This window comes from Phacochoerus africanus, chromosome 7, assembly GCF_016906955.1.
Source record: "Phacochoerus africanus isolate WHEZ1 chromosome 7, ROS_Pafr_v1, whole genome shotgun sequence".
NCBI lineage: Eukaryota > Metazoa > Chordata > Mammalia > Artiodactyla > Suidae > Phacochoerus > Phacochoerus africanus.
In genome coordinates this window covers 22,607,758-22,619,708 of record NC_062550.1, presented here as the reverse complement: position 1 = coordinate 22,619,708, position 11,951 = coordinate 22,607,758, and the positions used below count along the sequence as shown (strand labels likewise).

The 11,951-nt window shown below is 34.9% G+C and overlaps 1 protein-coding gene across 1 annotated transcript; it reads left to right on the top strand.

The window, feature by feature from the left end:
* The first annotated feature begins 3,335 nt into the window (after positions 1-3,335).
* On the top strand, positions 3,336-4,331 carry LOC125131680 (olfactory receptor 9K2-like). The gene has a single exon (XM_047788449.1). It carries the CDS (start codon positions 3,363-3,365, stop codon positions 4,329-4,331), a length of 969 nt encoding a protein of 322 aa, XP_047644405.1. The 5' UTR covers positions 3,336-3,362.
* Positions 4,332-11,951: the final 7,620 nt, after the last annotated feature.

Below are 11,951 nucleotides of genomic sequence, written 5' to 3'. Positions count from 1 at the left end.
CCAGAAACTTCCACATGGCACACGCACGGCCAAAAAAAATTGTATTTATCATTTATAGATTATTATGTTTATTTAAAATGCCTTTATTTTAAATATCATCAATTTCAGATAAAAATATTTACAATACTCTTTTTTAATAACAGGAGGATTTGTCATAATAGCCCCTTTTTACTTCTGTCGCTCGCAATTCATTGTTGCTGTATTACCTCTAATTTGGCTATTGTTTTATCATCCTACTAATCTTTCAAAAACCCAATAGTAATCCCTTTAAACATCCTATACTATCTATACATTTCCATTTAACTAATTTTTATCTATATTATTTACCTTTTTTTACTTTTTTTGACAGCCTTTTTTTTCCTTTCATGTTATTAAGATAGACAATCTATTTATGTTCCTGCCTTTCTCCTTTATAATAGTTACTTATAGGGCTTTATGTTTATTTTTCTGCACCACAGAAGTTTATATATATCATAACTTATTACAGTTTAGTTCAAACTAAATCAAAATGTGGTTTGATTTAATTTTTTCCATGGACTTCTAAGCGGTGTTTATTTTTAATGTCCATGCTTTCTAGTTATCTGTTTTTAAGCTGACCATGTCAAAGAACATACACTTAGGAGTTTCCACTGTGGCGCAGCAGAAACAAATCCAACTAGTATCCATGTGGACGAGGGTTCGATCCCTGACAGAGGGCTGGGAATCCCACATTGCTGTAGCTATGGCATAGGCCAGCAGCTGTAGCTCCATTTTGATCCCTAGCTTGGGAACTTCCATATGCCACGAGTGTGGCCCTAAAAAGCAAAACAAAAACAAAAACACAAACCTTACCTTTAATGATTTCAGTCTTTGAATTTGTTAGAGTTTATCCCATTTACTGTGAATGTCAGTGTTTCTTATGCATTCATAAGCAGTAGAATGTTGTTATTGCTAATGGTACTGTGGGAAGTTTAGGAATGAGAAAAAATATATTGGATTCTGGTAGATTTTACAGATTAGATACCAAGCTCCTTTCCATGTGCTTTCTAGTTGGTGATATTAAAAGATTAAAATGTCTCCTCCTACTAAGTTTCTTGACACAGATTTTACTACACCAGTTACATCCATACAGACTCAGAATTTGGAAGGGCACAGTGTGTTGGGGATCAATGAGGATTCTATTCCTTTTGACTTTTCTACCAGTTAGGAAGTTGTGGAAACCTGGGGGCTTTTCTCTGAAGCCTTGTTGAGCCTCCAACTTTCTAAAGAAGCTTTTTTGAGGGATGAGAAAGTAGTGGCATATTTTTGCTTCTATATATCTAATCCTTGGATCACAGTTAACAGTACTATATTTTTAAGTTTGTACCTACAATAGTAGCCTCCCTTGTGAATTAGGGCTATGTTGTTCTAAGAGTCATTACAAGAGTTTCAGCTAGAATTTCCTCCAGACTTTCCAAATTTCATAGGCTTCATTTCAACCTAATTAATATTTTCCTGTTTAACATTCCTAAACTTTCTTTTCCTACACTGACCAAACTCTTAATAATACTGTAGTATAATAAAGAGAAGCTCTGACCCCATATCATTTTTCAACCTTTAGATCAAAACAATTCCAGATAAATTCTAAAAATAATTTTTAATTAAAAAGGGATTTTCTAAAAATATGATTATAATTAACTTATGGAAATGTTTAGGAAAAATTACATCCTTATAATATTAGGCTTATTAAATAGATTATAATGTCTCTGGTTTTAATCTAGCCTTTCAGTCACACATTAGCTATTAAGGAATTTTAAATATAAGTACTGCTCTACTTTACTAGAGATTTTTAAAATAATTTTATTTAATATAATCATTTATTCCATTATATTCTCTAACCTATTTAAATATAGGAAAACATAAAATTAGCAGAACATTATCTAAATTTGAGTTTGTGATTTAGAGGGAATTTGTATACCATGAAATATATTTGCATCAAGAAATACAGGGAAACCATAATCTGAAGGAGTGAATTTTTGCCTTTTAAAATCATAGCAAAAGTAATTTACTACCTAATTTTAAATAATTATTTATTTAAAACTTCTCAAATAGTACAAACTTTTCAGTGTTTCTCTATGCCTATCAATTTGCCTGCTTGTGGCCATTACAACAAAGTTTTTCTTTGTCAGTGTCCTCATAGACAGCAGCCCTAGAGCCTGTACTTGTGTCTCTATAATTGACTTTATGATTGCTCCTCTCCCAGTAGAATCCATCACAGAGGATAAGCAAAACCTCAGTGCTGATATATCCTGAAGAAGGTTTCACAGGTCTAAAAATAACTAAGGCCATCATACATACCACTGTTGATGCTCTCGCTCATGATCGTGGACTCTGGATGACACAAGGTTGATAGCCTTAAATATTGATGGTTACCCTATTATTCCTAATTTATGATGTATAAAGCATACTGGAACTCAAGAAAGGACCTTTCCTTTGTATATTTTTCTTAGGCTTGCCTGCCCTGCCTAAAGAGTGAGATCCTTTGAACTGATGCAGCCTTGGTAGAAAGTCATTCATTGCTGTAAGGGTTGGAATGGCCACCACCTTCTCCCTCTGCTTCAAAAAGAGGGCTAAATGATTGTGGTATTTTTAATTAAAAAATTACTAATGGCAACTAAATATTAATCATGAGTCATTAAAAATGCATTTATTTGAGGGAACAGCTTTGGTCTGAGAAAATGAAGCTATGTTTGGAAACAGCTTTAGAGAATTTTGTTTTCTCTAGGCTTAGTGATTTTTTGATGTTTATACATTTAACATACCAGTAACTTACCTATTTTATTCTATTTTCAAAGATGGATACAGTAATAATGGAAATAATAAATTGAGGTTGTAATGAGGAAAAAATATTTTAAATATATTTATTAGTGTTGTATACTAATTCAAATATCAACTTGTCTATCATAATGGCAACAAACACTGTCATTGATATTATATGTACTACTCCTGTTTTAGAGAAAATGTAATGTTCCTAATTTATTTTGTGAGTAATACTAATTTAGATAAACCTAATATTAATGTAAATATATTAAGAACAGAAATTCAGAATGTTAGTAAAATTACACAAGAAAATAGGCTACTTTCTTACTGAATTCCTTTCAAAAGTATGATATAAATAAAATAACCAAAGAATTGCTTTCACTGCTCAATAGAATAAATGTTTCAGAAGCCTAGTGAATGCTAATCCAAATTCCTGCATCTTCTTGACTTTAAAATTGTTTTATATGCAGTATCTCATTAAGCTATAAATAATTTATTTCTACAGTTTAGAGAGGATTTATGGTGCCAGACTCACAGCCACAGTTTCATTGATTTTGCCTTGTGCCTCTCAGCAGGTTTCTGCCATGGACAAGGGGGACAGAGGAACAAGCAACCACTCAGGAGTGACTGACTTCATTCTTGTAGGCTTCAGGGTCCGCCCAGAGCTCCACTCTCTCCTCTTCCTGCTCTTTCTGCTGGTCTACACCATGGTCCTGCTGGGGAATGTTGGCATGATGGCCGTTATTATGACTGACCCCCAGCTGAAGACACCAATGTATTTCTTCCTAGGCAACCTCTCCTTCGTTGATCTCGTCTATTCGTCTGTTATTGCACCCAAGGCTATGATCAACTTCTGGTCTGAGAGCAAGACCATCTCCTTTGCAGGCTGTGTGACCCAGCTCTTTCTCTTTGCCCTCTTCATTGTGACTGAGGGCTTTCTCCTGGCAGTCATGGCTTATGACCGCTTCATTGCCATCTGCAACCCACTCCTCTACTCTGTCCACATGTCAACACGTCTCTGCACTCAGTTGGTGGCAGGTTCCTACTTTTGTGGCTGCATCAGCTCCATTCTTCAGACCAGCATGACATTTACTTTATCCTTTTGTGCGTCTCGGGCCATTGACCACTTTTACTGTGATTACCGTCCCCTTCAGAGGATTTCTTGTTCTGATCTCTATGTTCATAGGATGGTTTCTTTTTCCTTGTGCGTCATTATCATTTTTCCTACCATAATTGTCATCGTTGTGTCCTATGTGTATATTGTGTCCACAGTTCTAAAAATACGCTCTACTGAGGGGCGTAAGAAAGTCTTCTCCACTTGCAGCTCTCACCTAGGAGTCGTGAGTGTACTGTATGGTGCCATCATTTTTATGTATTTCATCCCTGATGGATATCCTGAGCTGAGTAAAGTGGCCTCCTTGTGTTACACCCTGGTCACTCCCATGTTGAACCCTTTGATTTACTCTCTGAGAAACAAAGATGTCAAAGAGGCTCTAGGAAAGATCCTGGGGGGAAAAATGTTTTTATTTAGTTCCATTTTAACAGTGATATAACTGAAAGACCTTGGCATTATAACAATTTGGGAAGCACTGACTCAAAAAAAAAAAAAAAAATGATCTTAGAAATATTTATTCTTAGGGGAGTTTATTTATTTGAACTCCATGTTCTCACAGCCAAAGAATTCCTTTTGGATATATTTTGTCTGGCTGTTGATTTTGGAGTGAAATGACTTTCTCTGTGCTTCATCTTCATTTGGGGCAAAGGTAAGGATTGCCATGTAATTGGTTTTGAGGAAAACTGTATTCACAGTTTGCTCCTGACTCTTAAAGGTTGTTGTTTGGGATGTATTATTCATCTTGCGTTAAACACATATGTTAGGTGGATAAGTATTTATTTGGTAGAGGTAACACCATATGATGTAATAAACAGGAAAGATCAAAATATCAGATTTACTGAATAAATCTGTTTGAACATTTAGTGAGAGAATCATGTAGTCTGCAGTGCACAGAGTCTGAAAGATGGCATATAAGTAACTCATAATTGTCCAGAGGCTAAATGAATAACATTCATTTCATGGTTTCTCTGACCTGCATCCTTATTATTTCTCCCCCCCTTGAATATCTACTAAACATATAAGTTATTTTTGAATATTCTCCACTTTCACAAGAAAACTATAATAAAAATAAGCAAGAGTACATAAGATTCATATCTTGTTATATATGCCTTAGAATTCATTCATCAAATTAGTATTTATTGAATTTTGAAGTTCTCTTTGTCCTGTAAAAATTCATAGGGATAAGTAATTTCTGTACTTGACCTCACAATAATTGAGGGGAAAAATAGCTGAATAGAGAGGTACAATGTCGTATGGTGAATAAAGCCCATTGAATAAAGGCATACATAGAAGTACAAGAAGAGTGCAGCCTCTAAAGATGAGTGATCTGAATGAGCAGGGAAAACTTCACAAGTACATTTTAAAACATAAGTGGACTTGAGCAAGATAAAATAGAAAATTTTCTGTGCCAAGGAAAATAAATACCTATATTTGAACTAATCGAAGTTAAATCCTGGTTTTTCATATACAAGAGAGGAAATGAGAGACTCAAAAGGAAATTCGTGTAAATCATACAGTCCTATATAACAAAACAAGGCAGATGGCCTTTACTCTGTAGGAAGCAGGGTGCACTGGGGATTTTTTACAGGATGTATTATGTTCAAATTGGCAGTTTATAAAAATCACACTGGTAGCTTGCGGTAGACACATATTCATGGGAGAAGAGGATAATCCCAGGAAGTGTGTGATTGTCCAAGTAAGAGATTATGGTGGTTTAGGAATGACAGTTGTACACGAGACAGTGAAGAGAGGGAAAATCTTTAAAATTGTGGGTAAACTAAGCTGGATATTGTTTGATGGTTGATAAAAAGAGAATGAGGTGGGAGTGAATAATGACTTCTAATTTTTGAGCACCTCTCACTGAGGAAATGCTGCCTTATAAATGAGGAGGAAAATGCGAGTAATAACAGTTAATCATCAAGAGTTAAGAAAGTAAGTTCAGGATTCGAACTGAGCTTTCAAATTACAGTTTTGCCTATGTGCTTGACAGTCAACTGTCTTGACTTTGCAGTAACTCTTTTATCTCAGTTTAATATAAGATTACTAATATCCAGTGGGCAAAGCCCCTGTGTCTGAGATTTAGGTGAGCTGCAATTTTAAAAAATCAGGAGCCTCTTTCATTGAAGGATCATTCCATTATAGGACTCAGAGTGTTGTGTGAAAGATTCTGTATTTTACTCCTAAAGGAGTGCTAGTAAAACATGCCTAAGTAACCTAAATTCCACAGTAGTCTAAAACATCATTACTTCTTTAAACTCATCTTGTGACATCCCATTAAATGTATACCTATAACTAATTGTAGTGTCATAACTAAGGAAATTTTCTTAATTTAAATGATAGTATTCATGGTGTTGACTCTTCACTCAGCTGCTGCTACACTAACAATTATATTAAAAAGTTTTAGCCTACTTTTAACTTTCAAGTTTTTATATAAGAAATATCTAGATAAATTAGTTAATTAATGATAGTATCATTGTTTATTATCATAAACTATAAAGGCATTATATATAATTATGATAAATATGTAAATAATCCTTTTCTATTCCTTTGTGTAGCTTATGACTTTTTATGTGAAAATTAAACTTTCATTCAAAAAAAGAGGTATTTTTGAGTCATTGCTCTAAAATGCAAAGCCTTGGATCTAAAAAAGGATCTGCTCATTATTTTTTTTCAAAACAGTTACTGAGGAATAATTGGTGTAAAACAAAGAGTATGCATTCAAAGTGCACAATTCTGTGAGTTTTGACAATATTTACATAAATGAAAACATCATCACATCAAGATAACAGAACATTCCCTCACTTCCAAAAGATTTATTATGCCTCTTTTCAATCGATGTTTCCTCCAAACCCATTTGCAGATAACCAATGATCTGAATGATATGTAATTGGATTATGTATGTGCTCTTTTCCCTCTGGCTTCTTTCACTGAGTAAAATGATTTTGAGATTTCCTTATTTTTTCATGTATAAGCAGCTTATTCTTTCCATTGCTGAGTAATATTCTATTTTCCATTGTACACATATACCAGATTTTTTTCTTGGGATGAGAAGATTTATTCTTTTAGCAATGTTCAAATATTATAAACTGCTATAATTATCATGTTGTATATTACATCCTCAGGATTTGTTTATTATATAACTAGTAGTTTTACCTTTTTTCCTGAGAAACTGAGTTTTTAATTATTTCATTTTTATTAGAATATAGTTGATTTACAGTGCTGTGTCAACTTCTACTTTACAGCATAGTGACCCAATCACACTTATATAAACATTATTTTTTTTTTCATATTATTTTCCATCATGGTCTGTCCCAAGAGACTGGAATTTTTTAATTAACATTTAATTGATTTACAGTATTGTTTTAGTTTCAGGTATACAGCAAAATGATTGTTATGTATATGTAGTTTTTCAGACTCTTTTTCATTATAGGTTATTATAATACGTTGAATTTAGCTCCGTGTGTTGCACAGTAAATCCTTATTCTTTGTCTTTTTCTTACTCTTTTTAATACATTCTTTTAAAAAAAATACTATTTTCCATCATGGTCTGTCCCATGAGATTGGATATAGTTTCCTGTGCTATACAGTAGGACCTCATTGCTTATCCATTCTAAATGTAATCATTTGTGGCAACTAACTCCAAACTCCCCGTCCATCCCACTCCCTCCACCCTCTCTGCTGGCAACCACAAGTCTGTTCTATATGTCTGTGAATCAGTTTCTGTTTTGTAGATAGGATCATTTGTGCCATGTTTTAGATTCCATATATAAGTGATATCATATAGTATTTGTCCTCCTTCTGATTTACTTGACTTAGTATGATAATCTCTAGTTGCATCTATGTTGCTGCAAATGGTTATTATTTCATTCTTTTTTTAATGGCTGAGCAGTATTCCATTGTGTGTGTGTGTGTGCGTGTGTGTGTGCGTGTGTATGTGTGTGTATATATATATATATATATATATATAATATACCACTTAATCTATCTGTCAATGGACATGTAGGTTGTTGTCATGTCTTAGCTATTGTGGATAGTGCTGCAATGAACATAGGAGTGCATTTATCCTTTTGAATGAAAGTTTTGTTCAGATATATGCCCAGGAGTGGGATTGCTGGATCTTACGGTAGTTCCATATTTAGTTTTCTGAGGTACCTCCATACTGTTCTCCATAGTGGCCATACCAATTTACATTCCCACCAACAGTGTAGGAGGGTTCCCTTTTTTTCACACCCTCTCCAGCATTAGTTCTTTGTAGACTTATTAATGATGGCATTCTGGCTGGTATGAGGTGGTACCTCATTGTAGTTTTGATTTGCACTTCCCTAATGATTAGTGATGTCGAGCATCTTTTCATGTGCCTGCTGGCCATCCATATGCTTCTTTGGAGAAATGTCTATTTAGATCTTCTGCCCATTTTTCAGTTGGGTTGTTGTTTTTTGTTGTTGTTGAGTTGTATGAGTTGTTTGTATATTTTGGAAATTTGGCTCTCCTCAGTTGCATCATTGGCAAATATTTTCTCCTATTCCGTAGATTGTCTTTGTTTTGTTTATGGTTTCCTTTGCTGTGCCAAATCTTGTAAGTTTGATTAGGTTACATTTGTTTATTTTTGAATTTAATTTTTTGCCTTGGAAGACTGACCTAAGAAAACATTGGTATGATTTATGTCAGACAATGTTTTACCTATGTTCTCTTGTAGGAGTTTTATGGTGTCATATCTTATGTTTAAGTCTTTAAGTTATTTTGAGTTTATTTTCATGCATGGTGTGAGGGTGTTCTAATTTCACTCATTTACATGCAGCTGTCCAATTTTCCCAGTACCACTTGCTGAAGAGGCTATCTTTTCCCCATTTTATATTCTTGCTTCCTTTGACAAAGATTAATTGACTATAGGTATCTGAGTTTATTTATGGGCTCTCTATTCTGTTCCATTGATCCAGATGTCTATTTATACACCCATACCACACTGTTTTGATTATTTTAGCTTTGTAGTGTTGTCTGAAGTTTGAGAGAGTTATGCCTCTAGCTCTGTTTCCCACTCCTCTAAGATTGCTTTGGCAAATCTGGGTCTTTTATAATTCCATTTAAATTTTTGTATTATTTGTTCTAGTTCTGTGAAGAAGTATCATGGGTAATTTGATAGTGACCACATTAAATCTGTAGATTGCTTTGGGTAGCATGGTCATTTTAACAATATTAATTCTTCCAATCCAAGAGCACAGGATATCTTTCCATTTCTTGAATCCTCTTTAATTTCCTTGTTTAATGTTTATACTTCTATATATAAGTCTTACTTCCATATGTGTCTTCCACTTCCTTGGTCAATTTTATTCCTAGGTATTTGTGCATGTGTATTATTTTGTTGTTGTTGTTTTTTGTAAAGTCACACCTGCAGCATATGAAAGTTCCCAAGATAGGGTTCGAATCAGAGCTGTAGCTCCTGGCTTACACCACAGCCACATCAACACCAGATCAGAGCCATGTCTGTGACCTACATCATAGCTCACCGGATCCATAACCAATTGAGCGAGGCTAGGGATTGAACCCATGTCTTTATGGATATTAGTTGGGTTTGTTACCACTGAGCCACAATAGGAGCTCCTTTTTATGTGATTTTAAAAGGTGTTTTTGTTTACATTCCTTTTCTGATATTTCATTGTTATTGTAAAAAATGCAACCAATTTCTGAATGTTAATCTTTTATCATGCTATTTTGCTGAAAATTGTTTATCAGATCGAGTAGTTTTTGGTCAAGTCCTTAAGGTTATCTATATAAAGTATCATATTATCTTCAAACAGTGATAATTTTACCTCTTCCCTTCCAATTTTGACATTTTTAATTTCTTTTTCTTCTCTAATTACTGTGGCCAGGACTTCCAATACTGTGTTAAATAACAGTGGCAAGAATGGGCATCCTTGTCTTGTTCCAGATTTTAGAGGGAAGGGTGTCAGCTTTTTTCATTGAGTATTATATTGGCTGTGGGTTTGTCATAAATGGCTTTTATTCTGTTGAGATATGTTCTCTCTATACCCATTTTGGTAAGAGTTTTATTGTGAATGGATGTTGAACTTTATCAAATGTTTTTTCTGTATCTGTTGAGATGATCATATGTTTTTTACTTTTCTTTTGTTAATGTAGTGTGTTACATTGATTGATTTGTGTAAATTTTTTTTTTTGTCTTTTTAGGGCCACAGCTGCAGCATATGGAAGTTCCTGGGCTAGGAGTTGAATCAGACTGTACTTGCCTGCCTATGCGACCGCCACAGCAATGCCAGATCTAAGCCACATCTACAGCTTACACCACAGCTCTTGGCAATGCCATATCCTTAACCCACTGAGCAAGGCCAGGGATCAAACCTGCATCCTCATGGGTACTAGTCACGTTTGTTACCACTAAGCCATGATAGGAATCCTGATTTGCATATATTGAACCATCTTTGTGAACTTGGATGAATTCCACTTAGTTGTGGTAGATGATATTTTTTTTTGTTATTGGATTCTGTTTGCTAAAAGTTTGTTGACAATTTTTGCATCTATATTCATCAAAGATATTGGCCTGTTTTCTTTTTTGGTGGTATTTTTGTCTGGTTTTCTTATTAGGGTGATGGTGGCTTCTTGAAATGTCTTTGGCTGTACCCTCCTACTCAGTCTTTTGGAAGAGTTTGAAAAGGATTCATTCAAGTTCTTCTTTGTAAGATTGATAGAATTCCCCTGTAAAGCCGTCTGGTCCTGGACTTTTGTTTGTAGGTATTTTTTTTTTTATTATTACTACATATTCAGTTTCACTTCTAGTAATCAGGATGTTCAAACTATTTCTTCTTGATTCAGGTTGTGTAGGCTGTATGTTTCTAGAAAGTGGTCCATATCTAGGTTGTCAAATTTGTTGGCATGTAATTGTTTATAGCATTTCCTTATAGTTTTTTATATTTGTGCAGTATCAAGACTTCTCCTGTTTCAACTTTTTGTTTTGTTTATTTGAGTTCTCTCTCTTTTCTTCTTAGTGATCCTGGCCAGGGGATTGTCAATTTTGTTTACCCTTTAGAGTACCAGCCCTTGGTTGTATTGATTTTTCTATTTTTTTAAATCTCTATTAATTTCCTCTATGATCCTTATGATTTATTCCTCTGCTTACTTTAGGTTTTATTTGTTCTTCTTTTTCTAATTACTTTAGGTGGTAGGTTAGGTTGTTGATTTGAGATTTTTCTTGTTTTTTTGAAAAAACCTGCATTGCTAGACTTGGCTTTAAGCACTATTTTGGTGGCATCCCATAGATTTTGTATGGTTGTGTTTTGATCATCATCTGTCTCAAGGTATTTTTTTAATTTCCTTATTGATTTCCTCATTGACCCATTGGTTTTTTAGTAGTATGTTGTTTAGTCTCCATGTAGTCAGCTTTTTCTCATTTCTTTTCCTATGGTTGATTTCTGTCTTCATGCTGTTGTGGTCAGAAAAAATGCTTAAGGTAATTTCTATATACTTAAATTTGTTGAGGTTAGTTTTGCACATCAGTATGTGGTCAATCCCAGAGAATGTTCCATGTGATTCTTCATTTTGCTTATATTTTTCTTACTCTGTTAGTTTAGGTAAAACAATTATCTACTGTAATCCTGGAGGGCTATTTATATGCAGGAGCATTCCTGGGTAGCTTGTATGGGTTTAGTATTTTTTTGGCATTAGGGCTGCTGTTGCTTTGGATGCTTGCTGTCTCTTTCTTAAGTGTGTTGAGGCCATTATCCCCATGATTTTGGTTGTGCAGGTACATGCTGCTTCCAGGGGGGTGGGGGAAATGGGTGGCACATCTGGGTGGCACCTGGTCACCAGTAACTTGGCAGTGACACTGACCCATGGGGAAGTGCAGACAGAGGGATGTACCTAGTTGCAGGGCCCTCTTCAGTGGCAGTAACTCCCAAGGAGGTGGAGGCAGCATCCAGGAGCAATGGCAAGGCATGTGCATTCCCAGGATAGGTGGGGGTGAAGGACTGTGCCTGGTCACAGGATTCTCAAAAGCAGTGGCCATGAGGCCCTCATCAGTGGCTGCACATGTTCCAAGAGAGGTGGGGGG